The sequence below is a fragment of the Bos javanicus genome, chromosome 15 (assembly GCF_032452875.1).
Source record: "Bos javanicus breed banteng chromosome 15, ARS-OSU_banteng_1.0, whole genome shotgun sequence".
Classification (NCBI taxonomy): domain Eukaryota; kingdom Metazoa; phylum Chordata; class Mammalia; order Artiodactyla; family Bovidae; genus Bos; species Bos javanicus.
The window spans coordinates 22,544,949-22,561,860 of NC_083882.1; the positions used below are offsets into that span (position 1 = coordinate 22,544,949).

Genomic DNA, 16,912 nt, shown 5'->3' on the forward strand with positions numbered 1-16,912 from the left:
GACCCGCCTTCAAACGTGGCCTCTTTCCTAAGGCAGTGAAACCTGAAACAAAGTGTCAGAGAATAAGGATATTTCTTTTAATATAAAAGTTAATGAAATCATTTCTTCTGTTGCAAGTTCTGGCCCTTCAAAGTTTGTACCTCTTCCCGAAGTACACCCAAACACTTTAAAAAAAAAAAAAAAAAAGCACCTCCTTGGTCAATCAGAAGCATTTTTCTCACATTAATTTTTCTCTTTTGAGACTTTCTATTCAGGCTTTAGCACATTTTCTCATCTAACTGTGCTGAATACCATGGGATGGCAGAAGCGGAACACGACTCAGCAAGTGAACAACAGTGATGAATAATCATCCCTAGGAGGGTAAGTCCTGTAATGTAATCACCCCACCTAAAATGAAACTGGTAAAGAGCAGAGTGTTACTATCACAGCCTTGAAAATAACTAACAGAAACAAAGTTTCTTAGCTAATTTTCTCTTGAAAATGTGCTCAATTGTATTAGCACAGTGATTTTGTTTTGTTTTGTTTTCGCTTCTTTTTTTTTTTTTTTTTGCCAGTTCAGAGACTGTATGGAAACAGGGGTTCTAGAATTAGGAAACACAAGGTCTATAAAAACAGCTAGTTGAAGTGTTTTTGTTGCTTGTGTGTTTTTTTAATTGTCGACAAGATAGGGTTTTCATTTCATAACGTCAAAGAAACATTATGTCCACAGCAGTTATTACAAAGGAAGTCTAAGATAGGATGGTTGAGGGTGCTTGGTACAGTGATTATCAGAAGGGAAAAAAGCACACTTAAGAAACCAATGCAATATTGTAAAGCAATTATTCTCCAATTAAAAATAAATAATAAAAAAAGAAGTGTATGATGGGATTTTGCTGGTGGTTCAGTGGTTAGCAATCTGCCTGCCCAGGCAGGGAACAAAGGTTTAATCCCTGGTTTGGGAAGATTCCACATGCCCTGAGGTAAGTAACTAAGCCTGTGCATACAGCGACTGAGTGCAGGCACCTAGAGCCTGTGCTTGGCAATGAGAAAAGCCACTGCAACAAGAAGCCCATGCACTGCAACTACAGAGTAACCCCCAGTTGCTACAACTAGAGAAAGCCTGCATGCAGCAATGAAGACTCGGCACAGCCATAAATAAATAATTTTTAAAAACTTAAAGCATATTACTAAAACTGATGACAGGTTTCATCCTCTGTGTTGTTCAGTTGGGTCAATTAGCACAAAAGCATTAAGTAGAGTCAAACTGTGATTTAAATAAGCAGAACACCAAGCAAGTTCATTTTAAATGGCCCATTGCCAATTATTTCTCTCCAGTTGTAAAAGTGCATAATGCATCATTTACCTATTTCTTACTTTGGGGACAAACATTTTTTTCTTTGACATGGAGCAACCCAAATGTCCTACCTACTTCATAGGGTTGTTTGTGAAAATTAAATGAGAGGATGATAGCTCTTTGAATATTTTAAAGTGCTGGACAGTTATAACCCTCTGCACCCTTGCATTTACTCTCATTTATTTTATATAATGCAAAAAAGATTTTAAAAAGAAAATGTCCATGGTATCCTTTTAATCCGATGTACACATTTGTGTATTAGGTGGAATCATTTTTCTCAGCCTCACATGCTGCAGTCCATGGGGTCACAAAGAGTCGGTCACAACTGAGCTACTGAACAACACAAATTTTTCCTGGAAATATTTTAATAAGTACATAACTACCCGTTTGGCTATTATACAATGTGAAGGCTGGGAGAGGAATTGGATCAGTATTTCTCAGACTTTTGGATTTAATGGACCATTAAGAATAATAACAACAGTAATGATAATAATGAAAAGATAAACATTGATTGGATACCTTTATATTTTACCAAGTAAGGGTATTAAAAAATTTTTTTTAATTTTATATTTTTATTTCTTGAGAGGACACTTGAACACCAAAAAACTTAGGACATAGCATCACAATGACAACGTTTCCCTTTATTTTTATCACAAATAGGGAATGTTTCAATATACATTGCTACCAGGCCTAATATGGTGATTCGAATCTTTAAAAAGACTATCAATTGTGTTCAGTGGCACCTACTCTTTTTTCAATTCCACCGACTGTAGCCCTAGTCTCCTTTGTCCATGGGATTTTCCAGGCAAGAGTACTCCAGTGGGTTGCCATTCAGCCGCACATAATCACGTGGTCCAGTTTTACTGAATGACTTACATTTCACAATAATAGCAACTCAAGGTAAACTAAGTTCCTTTTGCCTAGGAGTTGAAACAATCGGTTTTTTCCACAAACAATAAATATATACACACAATACTTACAATTCTTTATAACAGCTAACATTTAAATAAGCCAAAGGGAGGGGGGGACACTAATAATATGTATACGTCAAGTATAATTTGCTAAGGTGCAAGATTGTTGACCTGGAATTTACAGGAAGTGTTATTGACCTTTGTTTTATGAGGTGATATGCTTTTTATTTTCCTTCACAACTGAACATTAAGTGTAGAATGTCTATCTTTTAAGTTGCAGGTCAAAGTCACCATATTAAAGCGCCCAATGAGAGTAATTTCAAATATGTGAGCCACGTGTGTTAGAAAATATTTTTTTGGAAGCTGCCAATGAAGTCGACTAAACTGAACATCAAGAATGGAATTTTTAAAAAAACTATAATTCCCAAAGTTTGCTTGCACCAAAGAAAAGGAGGTAAAGGAACGGATATTCTGTGTACAGAAATCTCGGTTTGCTAAGCCACGAAAACTCAGGTTTATACCGTTCTGGCAAACAGACCATCTGAACAGGATGTTACTTTTACTTGGAAAGTGGTGGTGGTGTGCTACTGTTTTGGGTTTCCTGTCTGAGGTTTCAAGAGGCTGGGACACACTGCCTTCCTCTGACAGTTCTTCCTTGGTCTTTCTTTTTGAGGAACCATCCTCAGATCTCCCCCTTCTTCTCTAGACAAGCACTGGGGAAGCGAGAGGAGTTTTGGCTCACGGAGACTCCAAGCCGAAAGGCCTGCCGGTAAAAACCCCCGCTCAGTGGAGGCGGCGTGGGCGTGTCACGTGATCTGCGCGCTGCCTGACGGGAAGGCCAACGCGGCAGACTCCTCATTCCCGCGCTTCGGCCTAGGAGGAAGGTACGGAGACCCGACTGATGTTGGAGTAGGGCAGCGGGGGATGAACGCCCAAAGGCTGTTCGTGTGAAGCGAGGCAGTGAGAGGGGGATGCTTCCTTGCAGGGTCTCTAGTGGGGCTGAAACGGTAGTGGGGAGGAAAGGGGAGGTGGGGTGGGTGGTGAGAAGCGAGGTACGTGTGCTGGCCTGAGGGCCCCAGTGGGAAGAAAGAGAAGGTGAGGAGAAAACGATTGCTTAAGGCCGAAAGGTAGTACTTGGTAATGACGATGGCACCAACGCGTCAGGTTGCACAGCCAGGGTCCGGGGCTGTGAACGGTTATATGTTGAAGGCGGAGGCCCAGTCTCTTGACCAGGTTCAGCTGAGGCCTTTAAAGTAGTGAAAGTGTTAGGTGCTCAGTCACGTTGGACTCTTTGCAACCTCATGGACTTTGGCCCCCCCCAGACTCCTCGCTCCATGGGATTCTCCAGGCAAGAATACTGGAGTGGGTTGCCATTTCCTCCTCCAGCTTATCTTCTTGACCTAGGGATGGAACACAGGTTTCCTGCATTGCAGGCAGATTCTTTATCTTCTGAGCCACCAGGGAAGCCCAAAACTGTGACAGAAAAAGTCATCTGTTTTTTACAGAAGTGGCATTACCTAATTAAGTTTTGATTTGATATATATGCACGTTCTTTGAGTGAGGCGAGAAGAGGTGTAAAAGGGAAGAGAAAGGGGAAGGGAGACGAGAACAAATCTCATGGTGGCTTCCCTGAAACAGTCTCAAACATCCCAAGGCAAAGTGAGCACTACTGTGCATGTGTAGTATTTTTTTTTAACACATTAATGTTAATGCGCTTAAGTTTACATATTAGAAAGATACTGACAGCGATGTAGAAGCACAGTTTGGAGTTTGCCGATTGCTGCTGTCTTTCTGTCATATATATGATTCTTAAATATGACTAAGCAAACAGATTCATTACAATATTCCAGGTCCACATAGTTTCTCAAAAAGCAAGCAAATTGATAACTTGAGTGTTGACAGGAATTCTCATCTATTAAGATGAAGAGATTATATCATTCTAGGTTTCAACATTTTCCAAGTTTAATCTTTCAGGCTCACAGGGTAATTATCTTCAGAATTTTTGAGAAAGCAATTTAAAACTAAAATTTAATGCTATATGAAGGTAAGATAGGACGGTAGAAAGAGAAGTCTCTTTGAGACTACAAGAGATCTTGGTTCTTCTAGTCTGGCCTAATTTTACATGTTTGCATTTGGTCAGCTACCTCTGCCTCTGTTTTTTCACATCTGTAAAACTGAGATTGAATTAGATGAACTATAGGATTTTTTGGGCTTCCCTGGTGGCTCAGTGGTAAAGAATCTGCCTGCCAAGAAGGAGGTGCCGGTTTGATCTGTGGGTCAAAGATCAAACTATGGGTCCGGAAGATCCCCTGGAGAAGGCAATGGCAGCCCACTCCAGTATTCTTCCCTGGAAATCCCATGGACAGAGGAGCCTGGCTGGCTAAAAAGTCCATGGGGTCTTGAAAGTCTCAAACACAAATTAGCGACTAAACAACCAGTCAGCAAGATTTGTTTCAACATTAAGATTTTGTGAAGGCAGAAAAGTCTTTAATGAATCCCGAAACAAAGTAGAAAGTGCCAAAAGAGACTACTGTAATTGTAGAAGGAGTAGGAGAAAATCACAGGACTGGTAGGCTGGCCCCAGGTGCTCTACCACACAATTTGAACTTCTGGAGCAATGAATGGTCAAGGAAAGGTTCTTTTAAGTGTAAGAATGCAGTAATCGGAGTTTTGAAAGATTGCCCAAACAGCAATTGGTAGGATGGAACAGAGGAGGGATAATTTGAGTAGTTTAGGTAAGTGATGAATAATGAGAGGCTAAACTAACAGTGACGGGAGGAATGGAAAGACAGGGAAGGATTCAAGAGAGCTGTATTGTGGAGTTTGCACCTAAAATTGGCATTGCTCTAAACTTTGCAGTTCCTGCCTCCAGAAAATGATGGCAAGTCAACTTGTAAAACCTGATACTAGAAATTGCAAGAGACCAAGAGAGTTAGAGGTAATCTTTATGTTTATGGAACTTTACTCTTTTATATACTACTTAAATTTCTTCATTTAAGATATTTCTGTTGATAAATGGAATTTAATGTCTTCATATTCCCAGAGCTGGTGGTGTCCCAACAGGAACTATGTTGATTCCAGCAGCCTTTTCACTAAGTAGAGGCTTCCAGGAAACTAGTGGGAGGTTTCTTTGTGGTAATTTGTGATCTAGAGACAGAAGTGGGCGCATGACTTTTGATATGTAGGACTTTAATTATTTTGATATATATTAATAAATAGGATACTTAGGTACTACACCTACTGATATTTTTTGAAGAAGAGTACTATATCCTGCCATTCTTCACTGCTGCCCCTACCAATTGATCTGTTTTACATTTGAGACATTATTTGTTCCCTTAAAGATTATGTTAGCTTGCAAAAATTTGCAAGCATATGGCTGTTAACCAAATGAAAGTTTTGCTCTTTTGCTATGGCAACATCTGCTGTCTCAAGATACAGGAAACTTTTTCATCAGGGGATTAATAGCATTTTCAAAGTCTAATATAAATTTACAATAAAATGAACAAGTGATTATTAGGCCTACATTTCCAGCATGCTTGCTTTTTTCTGAGAGATGTTTTATTTGCTGTTTTCTTTTCTTTCTTTCTTTTTTTTTTTTTTTAACAGAATGTGTATATCTTAAGGATCTTATTAACTTGTTTGCCTATTTCCTTTACTTTCTTATATTAGCCTCAAATGCCAGATAGTCCACAGCTGTCCTCTCTTGGAAAATCAGATTCTTCTTTGTCTGAAAGCTCTGGACTATTTTATAAAGATGAAGCTCTGGAGAAAGACTTGAATGGTGATGTGTGAAGTGCTTATATTTCTATATATTGATTTTATAATATGGAAACTTTATTATAGTTCATAACTTAGTAATTTTTTTAAACAGATATGAGCAAGGAAATTAATCTAATGCTGTCAACATATGCAAAGATCTTAAGGCAAGTACTTATGGTATATTCTTTTGAGTCTTTATTTTAGACATAGAAGTTTTCTTCTGGAAGCTCCATAATGGGAAGTTTAGCTCAGGGTCTAAGAAACCTATCTGGTAATTATAGTTTTCAAATTTTTTACTCTACCTCAGTTTCTTAGATTAGCTGGTTATTTTCAAAGACTAACTTTTCCACTAAATATCTTTTGTTTTGATACTCTCAGAGCTGAAATGAGGCTGGATATATTTTGTTTTCTAATTAGATGATAAAACACTTACAATTTTATGAAAACATTTTGAGAAAAATACCATTTGGTGAAGTTAACCATAATAATAGAGTGATACTGAAGATAAATATTTATATTTATGAAATATTAAATGTTATCAATCTATATTAGAAGGCTGAATTTAAGTATTCTATTGACCTGAAACTGTCATGTTTTATAAGGTGTTTTTTTAGAGAACTACTGAGCAGTCACTGTTTTGAATAATGTTTGTGTGGCTGTTAAAATAATGTATGTAGTTTAATATTAGAATTATAATGTATAAGATACACATTCTGCTGTGTCAAGGGACTTTGAGTAGTCAAAAATATTTGTTGAACTAATTTAACATACTGAGCAGTGTTGGTAAATTAATGAAGCCAACTACTGTACAAAGCCATTTAAATGAAATAGCTGACAAATATAGCATAATAAAGCACATCATTTTGATGATGTGTCTAGATATTATGACTATTTGGTTTAACATAAAACCTTTTTTTCCCCTTAGTGAGAGAGCAGCAGTAGATGCGTCTTATATTGACGAGATAGATGGACTCTTCAAAGAAGCCAATACTATCGAAAACTTTCTAATACAGAAAAGAGAGCTCCTGAGACAGAGGCTTACAGTGATTGCAAACACTCTACACAGATAAAATTGTGTACTTAAAATAAGCTGAGAATTTAAGCTCATTGTTTTAATGAAAGAATGACATTTGTGCTCTGAATGTGCTCTAGTTGTTAAAAAAAAAAGTATACCTTAAATGTAGAAGGGGAAACTTCTTAAATTTCTTTTCTAGATTTAAAAGCATTAAGCTGGACATTAATATGAAGTATGGAGCTTTTCTTTTGAAGTCTAATATTTGGCATATTTTGTAAAAGTGTAAACTTTATTTTTTCTTAAACATCCTAGCCTTTCTTAAATTTCTAAAAGACAACTCAGTGGACTAATTTGATAATATTTAATAGTATTGTACTTTTTCTTTTAGAATATTATGTTTAAATAGTACATAGAGATTTAAAGTGTCTTTCATGGTTAGAATTGTAAAGAAATTAAAACCCAAAAGTAATCTGTCCAGTTTCTCAATATGTAAACTGTGCTGTTGCTATTTAATGTTACCATATGATTATTTTCACTAATATTATTATACAATATTAATAAAAATTTGTTTTATTATCATGTTGTTTTTATTATCATATGTTAGAGAAGGAAATGGCAACCCACTCCAGTATTCTTGTCTGAAAAATCCCATGGACAGAGGAGCCTGGTGGGCTACAGTTCATGGGGTCACAAAGAGTTGGACATGACTGAGCGACTGAGCACAATAAAAATTTGGTTTCAAATTATTATCTTGTGGTAAAATAAAAACTAGAAATTTGTAACCAGAACTTTATATGAATTGACTTTTTTACACATTAATAGTATCAATAGTGCAGTTAATGAAGTATATTTAGAAGCCTTAGCAAGCTATGTGGTATGGGATAAAGATTAGTGGTCCAAAAGTAAAGAGATTGGTTAAACAAGTTAGCCTTAGCGAGTCATTTCAGTCCTGTTATAATTCAAGAATTGAATTTGGACTAGGAAATCTCTAATATTTTTCTAGCAAAAAAATCCTCCCTTTGAGGAGAGTTTGGGAAGAATGGATACATGTATATCTGTGGCCCAGTCCCTTCACTGTTCACCTGAAACTCACATTATTAATCAGCTGTACTCCAATACAAAACAAAAACTATTTTTAAAGAAATCTACATTGTTGGAAGGTACTATGACTTTAATGAAAACTTTTAATATGTTATATATAATTTATATAATTATATTGATCAGATTTTTAAAAATCACAACACTCACTGTTCATATGGACAATTCTATCTATTATATGTATATTTTGCCTATATAAGTTATCACAAATTTGGATATATATATTTAGACAGTACCACAGGGAATTTGGTATTCCTCAAGTGGACAGCAGGGATTCCCTGGTGGCTCAGACGGTAAAGCATCTGCCCGCAATGCAGGAGACCTGGGTTTGATCCCTGGAGAGGGAAATGGCAACCCACTCCAGTACTCTTGCCTAGAAAATTCCATGGATGGAGGAGCCTGGTAGCCTACAGTCCATGGGGTCGCAAAGAGTCGGACACGACAGCGACCTCACTCACTCAGTCACTCAGGTGGACAGCATGTTTGCCCTGCTGCCTTCTAAATGTTAAAATCTCATTTCATCAATTACTACCTTAAGGCATATATACCATGTAAGATAAATATTCATACAAGAAAGAATTGAAAACAATAATGTAATATTTACTAAGTATATTGGTTACAGTGGAAAAATTATTTGGCTCATAGGCAGATATCTTAATGGCACAGGATAGGTTGGAGGTCAGTAAAGATTAGAAATAGGATTTTAGAAACTAAATGCAACAGGATGACTACATTTGAGTTGGTATGACAAATCTGCTGGATTTTGAGTTATCCTGTTGCCTTACAGAGTTCTTTAACTGTGAAAATGACTGCTAACTTGGGCAGAAGCTAGCAACATTAAGAAATGTTCTTGAGTTATTTTTTCTTAAATATGTTATTAATGTAAAAGATAAGGCTAGCATTGTTTCAGAGTAGATTTTGATTTCATATTATATTTATTATACCTTTTTTTTTTCTTTTTGCTGTGGCATATGGGATATTAGTTCCCTGACCAGGGATGAAACCATGCCTCTTGCATAGGAAGTGCGGAGGCTTAACCATAGGCCAGCCAGGGAAGTTCCAATATTTGTTTTATCTTAATAGGGTCACCATTGCTCAGTATCTGGTTCTTCCCTGTGCAGGTTAAATTTGATCATTTCATTGGGTATGTGTTTAAGACTAGGGAATGACTTTTAGTCACAATGCTATTTACCGGTCAGAACAGACACCTCCTAGGGAAGAAGTTCATCAAAGTCTAAATAAGGCTTTTTTTTTAATCAAACTTGATATCTTTGGTACCATCCACATGAGAATAATTATCTTACAACTGGAAATATGCTATTGCAGGAATATATTTGCCCTTTAATTTACACTTATCACTCATTTCAGTAAAATGTAAGTTTATATGTTATTTTTCAATAATTACAAATCAAAATATATATTGAATTTCTTTATATCATGATCAGCTAGACACTGTAGGAAGTACAGAACTCTTTGTTCTCCCTTCTGACAAGTTTAACCACTCCTTTTTTTAAATTTTAAATTTATTTATTTTAATTGGAGGCTAATTACTTTACAATATTGTAGTGGTTTTTGCCATACATTGACATGAATCCACCACGGGTGTACATGTGTTCCCCATCCTGAACCCCCCTCCCACCTCCCTCCCCATCCCATCCCTCAGGGTCATCCCAGTGCACCAGCCCAGAGCACCTTGTCTCTTGCATTGAGGGAAGGAGTGGCACAATGAAATTGATACCCTGGGTCAGCTGACTTAATCAGTGGACAGATCTGAAAGAGGAAAGTTTAGAGAGGGAGACCACTATTGGTGGTCAAATTTCAGTATTTCAAACAGCAACTTATCATAAACAGGTTGTAGGGATACTTGTCCTGAAAATGAGACTAAGAGAGATTGTACATGTTTTGAACCACGCCCCCCCCCGCCTCAACTGGGCTGGCGATCTGTTTCATATATGATAATATACATGTTTCAATGCTATTCTCTCAAATCATCCCACCGTCGCCTTTTCCCACAGAGTCCAGAAGACTGTTCTTTACATCTGTGTCTCTTTTGCTGTCTCGTATATAGGGTCATTGTTACCATCTTTCTAAATTCCATATATATGCTTTAATATACTGTATTGGTGTTTTTTCTGATTTACTTCACTGCTTAATAGTCTCCAGTTTTATCCACCTTATTAGAACTGATTCAAAGGCATTCTATTTAATGGCTGTAACCACTCCTTTCTTAAAATACACTTACATGTCTTTGCTAGGAGGACGTGATATGTCAGTGTTAAAAGTATTTCCTGGAACACCAGGAATCCCCTGGTGTTCCAGTGGATAAGAATCCACCTGCCAATGCAGGAGACACGGGTTCAGTCGCTGGTCCAGGAAGATTCCACATGTTACGGAGCAGTTAAGCCCATGTGCCACCACTACTGAGTCTACATACAGGCCGTAACTACTGAAGCCCATGTGCCTAGAGCTTATGTTCCACAAGAAGGGAAGTCACCGCAATGAGAAGCCCATGCACTGCAACTAGAGAAAGCCCGTGTGCAACCACGAAGACCCAGTGCAGTCATAAATAAATTCTGTGGCACTGCTATTAACTCCTTTTAAGTGGGAGTTATTGGAGGGCTTTGGCAAGGGGATCACAGAGATAGATTTTGAAATGGGTTTTTGAAAAGGAAAGAGGGAGAATATTTCAGGCAGGGAAAAGTTTGTTTAAAGGCACAGAAGAATAAAAACACTTGGCAAATCATTTTACTGGACTGAGAATTCACAAAAGGGAATAGTGTATCATCTACACTGCTAGAGAGCAGGATAGAATCTGTTTTCAATTTGTAGCACAGCATTAGATAGATTGGAGCTCAGAAATATTTGTTATATTAATAAAATGATGTATGGTTATTTGTTTTTAAGGGTATACCTTCACAGGGCTTTATTCATATTAGATTGTTGAGGATGTTCTGTAAATTAAGTGAATAGGAAACGAAAGATGAAATGCTAGAAGGGCAGAAGGACAAAGGATGAAAGGTAGATTGTGACCAGATTATAGAGTCTTGTTGACAGACTAAATTTGGACTTTATTCTGTAAAGGAAATCTGAATCATTCAGAGGGAAGGAGTGGCACAATGAAATTGATACCCTGGGTCAACTGATTTAATCAGTGGACAGATTTGAAAGAGCAAAGTTTAGAGAGGGAAACCACAATTGGTGGTCCAATTTCAGTATTTCAAGCAGCAACTTATCATAAACAGGTTGTAGGGATACTAGTCCTGAAAATGAGACTAAGAGAGAGTGTACGTGTTTTGAAGCCCCACCCCTCAATCCCCAACCCCACCCCTTCCTATTCTGTCAGTGAGCCAGGGACAGCCCAGGAAGTGCGTTTTTGTCTGGCAGTCAGCGTGAGGATTTGGGAATCCCGGGATCTGCTGCTGCAGAACTCAACACAAAAATGTTTTCTCAGATCTTTCTACGTTCTGTCAGCGACTTTTCTACTATTGCAGTTGATTTCCTTTCTATGATATTACGCCGGATCCCAGGTAGGCGATTTGCCCCTTCCTTCTCTCTCTCCTTTTCCTTAACTTAGGACTCTGTGCCTCTTTCTTGAAGAATACCAGGGGCTTCTGAAGTTTCCCAGTCTGTGTGGAAAAGATTCAGGCAGCAACACTGCAGAGGTGGAGTTAAAGGAGAGTGAGTCAGGATTTGTTAACCTGTAAGACAAACAGCCTTTCTGTTTATAGATTTTATGCAACATACAGGGGCAGGATTCAGGGTTTAGAAGTTCTCTTGGATCTGCAATAGGAAAAATATTCACTATTTAGGACTTTCTCAACTAAAAATAGTACTGCTACATGTTCTAATGTAAACATTTTGTTCTTCTATTTACATTCTGGTGGACTTCTTTAAAAACTCTATTTAACACTTCTAAGTATTACACCGTGCAGCCTCTTAAAGAGAGTAGCATTTGAGATAGACTTTGAACAACAGATAAAACTTCCTTAGGGATAGACTAGTGGGAAGGACATTTAGGGTGAAAGTGAATTTTCTTTGGGAAATAAAGAAATAGTTGGATTTGTGCCGGGGTCCTGCCCCGGCTGATCCAGGGTATTCGAAGCAGGGACGGCGTCGGCAACCTATTTATTTAAATATTTTATCAAAGATATAAAGAGTAATAGGATGAGGATAGCTCAGTAGGAAAATTCAGTGGAGAAAAGAGGCTGAGTAGCTTGGTTTACGCGGGAGACCAATAAAACTTCAAGACAAGAAGTTTGCACCACTTACGTAGCCGCAGGCGTCCTTCCGTTCTCCCGAAGGAGAGGAGACACTGAGGCCTCCCCGGTCGGATCTTAGAAGCCCAGGCATAATTAGCAAGCATGGTGGGTTCCGCGCTCCAGATGGAGACTCAACCAGAGTGAGAGAGAGAGCGACATGGGGAGACCAGTATTCCGAGAAACTGATCCCAATTCTTTATTTTCCATGGTCTACTTTTATACACTGAGATGTTATGCAAAAGTCACGCGGGGTCAGCAGTCCTGACTTTTATCAAAGTCAGGTGCTTCATACAAATGTATACAGAGGTCTTAGGGGTGTTACATCATCTTCTGGCCAGGGGGGCCTGCTGACAATTTACGACCCTCTCCTTGTGACAGCGGTCAGTCAATCAGGACGCTTATTTCTCCAGGGCTGATTATTCTCAAAACAGACGCCACCCAAATAAAGTTACATTCCTACAGGGTGAGGGTGTAGTGGGTTTTAGTTAAGGAAAGAATTTACTTAGCCTAAGGTCTAACGTGATTAATATCAGACGAGATCGGGCTCGTTCAGGGTGGTATGGCCGTAGATGTAACGTGATTAATATCAAAGGTTAATTCTATATATTCATTAATGTGTGTAAGGGCAGGGGATATGGAGACTTAGCAACAAACATTGGCTCAACAAATGAAAAACCTTCACCAACACAATTTCTAATTAGCCCACTATACTTATAGTTTTCTAACTTCTCTAAAGAACCTGTTTTTAGAGGGTTTAAAGCATCTCGTGCCTCTCACGGTTGGGAGGCTGTGAGCAATCACATGTGGCCGGACGAGCCTGTCAGGCAGCCTAGAGAACCTTCAGAGGAGTTTGTAGGTTAAAACACTCTTATCACGCCCAGGAATTATTATTAACTGGAGCTCTAGATTAACTCCTTCTCCGAAAGAGGTGGTGGGGGACAGCCCCCCGTAAAGTCAGAGATGTAGGTAAGAGCACAAAGTAGTAAAGTAGGCAGGCTCTGGTTATGGGGGTAGACGCTCGAGGATTTCCAGGGGGACTCCTGAGGCTCGATCTCGCCTTTGCGTATGTCGAGCCTCCTTCCTCATGACCTTTGCCATGGGCGGAGTACCTCACTCTGGCCCCCAACAGGTTTGACAGAATTGGTTATTTACGGGGCTTCCCAGATGGCGCTAATGGCAAAGAACCAGATGTAAGAGATGTGGGGTTCTATCCCTGGGTTGGGAAGGTCCCCTGGAGAAGGAAATGGCAAGCCACTCCAGTGTTCTTGCCTGGAGAATCCCGTGGACAAAGGAACCTGGCAGGCTATAGTCCATAGGGTTGCAAAGAGTCAGACACGACTTAGTACACACGTGCTTTGAGCCTACATCTCTGAGAAGGTCTCAAGTGCTCTAAACTGAATTTTTGAAAGATTTTAAAGAAGTGGGATAATAGATACAATGTTGTAAAATATTTTGCTAAAAGACTAGTATCCCTATATTTTAGTTTGATTTTCTAGTTTAGACTTCTATATCACTATTAGTTTTATGAGTTAAAATGAAAGATTATCTTATAGTATCTAATTAGTTATGTAGTTGACCACCCCTCTGTGTTAGGCAATACTGCCTGCGAACACTGAATACATATGAAATAATAGGGACAATTTTCAGCTCTCTATTTTAAAATAATTTTTTTGTGGCTTTTGAATTTGAGGTAATTTCAGAACAGGTATCAGTGCATTATTTAATTTATAACAGTTCTTTCCTAGGAAATGCCGTGTACATTCATGTGTATACCATTAAAATAGAAGAAATTAAATTGCAGATCCTATTAAATTCACATAAATGCTGTGAAATCTTTAGAATCACATTCTAGTCTGTCAAAAGTACTGAGATTAATGTAATTGTGATAATATCGAATGGTGGTTATTTATATTTCTTTATTTAATTTTTTAAGCTGTGTGGCATGTGGGGATCTTAGTTCCCCACCAGGGATCAAACCCATACCCCTGCAGTGAAAGCTCAAAGTCTTCATTAACCGCTAGACTGCTAGGGAAGTCCTGGGCATTTTTTATTAAACAATGAGGTATAGCTATTAGCACATCTGTGGTTAACATGTAGATTCAGTCTTGTGAAAAGGCCTGCATTGTTCAACTAAGAGAAATGGTAGCAATGGTAATTAAAGTCCTGAGTTAATTAAGCAGATTTGTACTGCAGGAACACAAAAAGGATTGTGGTTCACAAATGGAGAACTGTTGGAGTTCACAAATGGAGAAGAGTTGATCGTCTGAGAATAAGGAAGGAGACGAATTTGGAGACTGTGTTTGGTGATAGGTTTACATTTTCCTTACCAGTAGATGAGACTGTCTATAGAGAAACAGGCATGTTTATAGAAGACTGATAAAATTTTTGTGCTTTTGATTTCCTCTTCACAGTTTTGAAGAAGTACATGGAAAAGACTCATCAGAAAACAGTGATCTTTGGTCAGGAGAAGACTCTTCCATGCATTGCACCACTTCTAACCACAGTGGAAGAGACTCCGCAGGTCATCTCAGCTGGAGTCCAGGGACATTTTCCTGAGTGGCTCAGTGGCTATCTACTTCGTGTGGGACCTGGGAAATTCGAGTTCGGGAAGGATAAGTAAGCCTTGATTTTGGAGAACAGTTTAGTTTTCTTAGCATGGGCTCTTTCTATGTAATGTGCATAATATCTGCTTCCTCTCAGAAGCTAACATTGCTACACAATCCCTTTGATCACAGCTAAGGAAACTGTAGCCTACAGGAAAAAAAAAATGGAGATTTTAATTCTTCTTTAAAAGTCCTGACTTCTGCTTTGCAGACTATTATAAATTTCAAGTCGTCTGAAAGTTTATGCTAAAAGAGAAGTGTCAGAAACTATCTTTATGACTACTGAGCTCTGTTTCATCACAAGTTCCTGGAGGAAGGGGCGATGTCTTCACTTCATACCTCTCTCTTACCCAGTACTCCCCAGACACGGTGGCTCTTTCAGTTCCTCAAACCAGGAATGTTTATTTTTGCTCAGGGTCTTGGCATTGGCTGGCTTATCTCTCTTCCCAAGTCTGATTCTTGTCATTCAGATATCAGCTGAAATTTCACATCCTTTGAGCTTTCCCTGATCTCCCAATCTAAAGGTGCTGTTTTTTATATTATTTATTTTAATTCTCTGCATTATCAATAGCTAGTATATTTTTGCTTGTTTACTTATGAGCTGTGTTTCTCAGTAGATGGCAGTTTCATGATGGCAGGGACCTTTTCTTGATTACCCTGTATCCCCAGTATCTAGGATAGTGCTCTGTAGTTAAATAGCACTCAATATATATATGTAAGTAAAAGAGAAGCCCAGCAACTCATTGATGTATCATTTCTCTGTGTGACTACTAGGGACATGAAGTGATGTGAAGAAATCATTGTGGTCAGGAAGAAATCTACTTTGCTTTAAACATTAAAAAATTTTAGAATTTTTTATTTTCATTGTGAAAGTTTTTACCTGTATTAAACTTTTTGAAATATAAAACCAAGTGAGGGAAAAGTGTGTACCACATGCTCTGTTAGCACTTTGAAATATTTCCTGCTGATCTTTCCCCCATCTCTATAGATTTGTTTTAAATAATTACAATCATATGAAAAAAATTTTTAGTGATGTATAATTGACATGTTAGTTTCAGGTGTACAACATAATGATTCAATATTTGTATATATTGTGAAATTATCATCACAAGTCTAGTTAACATTCCTAACCATGCTGCTACTGCTACTGCTAAGTCGCTTCAGTCGTGTCCGACTCTATGCGACCCCTTAGACGGCAGCCCACCAGGCTCCCCCGTCCCTGGGATTCTCCAGGCAAGAACACTGGAGTGGGTTGCCATTTCCTTCTCCAATGCATGAAAGTGAAAAGTGAAAGTGAAGTCGCTCAGTCGTGTCCGAGTCTTCACGACCCCATGGACTGCAGCCTACCAGGCTCCTCCATCCATGGGATTTTCCAGGCAAGAGTACTGGAGTGGGTTGCCATTGCCTTCTCCGATTCCTAACCATACATTTTAACAAAAATTTGTTTTTCTTATGATGAGAAGTTTTAAGATTTACTGTTGTACATGCTGTGTGCTAAGTTGCTTCAATTGTGTCTGACTTTTTGCGGCCCTATGGAGTGCAGCCTACCAGGCTCCTCTGTCCATGGGATTTTCCAGGCAAGAGTGGGTTGCCATGCCCTCCTCCAGGGGATCTTCCTGACCCAGGGATCAAACCTGCTTCTCTTATGTCTCCTCTATTGGCAGGCAGGTTCTTTACCACTAGAGCCACCTGGGAAGCCAAAGATTTACTGTTAGCAACTTTCAAATATGCAATACAGTTTTATTAACTATAATCTGACTCTGTATTTTACATCCCTTATTTATTTTATAACTGGAAATGAATTTTCATCCCATTTACCTCTTGCAATAACCAATCTCTTTCAACCACCAACTTATTCTCTGTGTCTGTGAGCTTGTTTTTCTTTCTTTCTTTTTACTCTTTATGATTTAATCTTTAAGATTCTACATATAAGT

The 16,912-nt window shown here is 38.5% G+C and overlaps 2 protein-coding genes across 3 annotated transcripts in view; both read left to right on the top strand.

Annotated features, from left to right (window-relative positions):
- Positions 1-25: 25 nt before the first annotated feature.
- TEX12 (testis expressed 12) lies at positions 26-7,594 on the top strand. The gene is made up of 7 exons (XM_061440302.1): positions 26-360; positions 2,519-2,698; positions 2,951-3,128; positions 5,104-5,182; positions 5,914-6,025; positions 6,116-6,171; positions 6,933-7,594. Exons 2-7 carry the CDS (start codon positions 2,614-2,616, stop codon positions 7,071-7,073), a joined length of 651 nt encoding a protein of 216 aa, XP_061296286.1. The 5' UTR covers positions 26-360; positions 2,519-2,613; the 3' UTR covers positions 7,074-7,594.
- Positions 5,102-16,912, top strand: part of BCO2 (beta-carotene oxygenase 2) — a 74,007-nt gene continuing 62,196 nt past the window's right edge. The window contains exons 1-2 of one of the 2 annotated variants that reach the window (XM_061440299.1): positions 5,102-5,182; positions 14,787-14,991. In XM_061440299.1, coding sequence (XP_061296283.1) covers positions 14,801-14,991 — 191 coding nt within the window. In that variant the 5' untranslated portion in view covers positions 5,102-5,182; positions 14,787-14,800. Of the gene's footprint in view, positions 5,183-11,469; positions 11,644-14,786; positions 14,992-16,912 lie in introns of those variants that run through there. The other variant, XM_061440298.1, reaches the window with a different exon arrangement.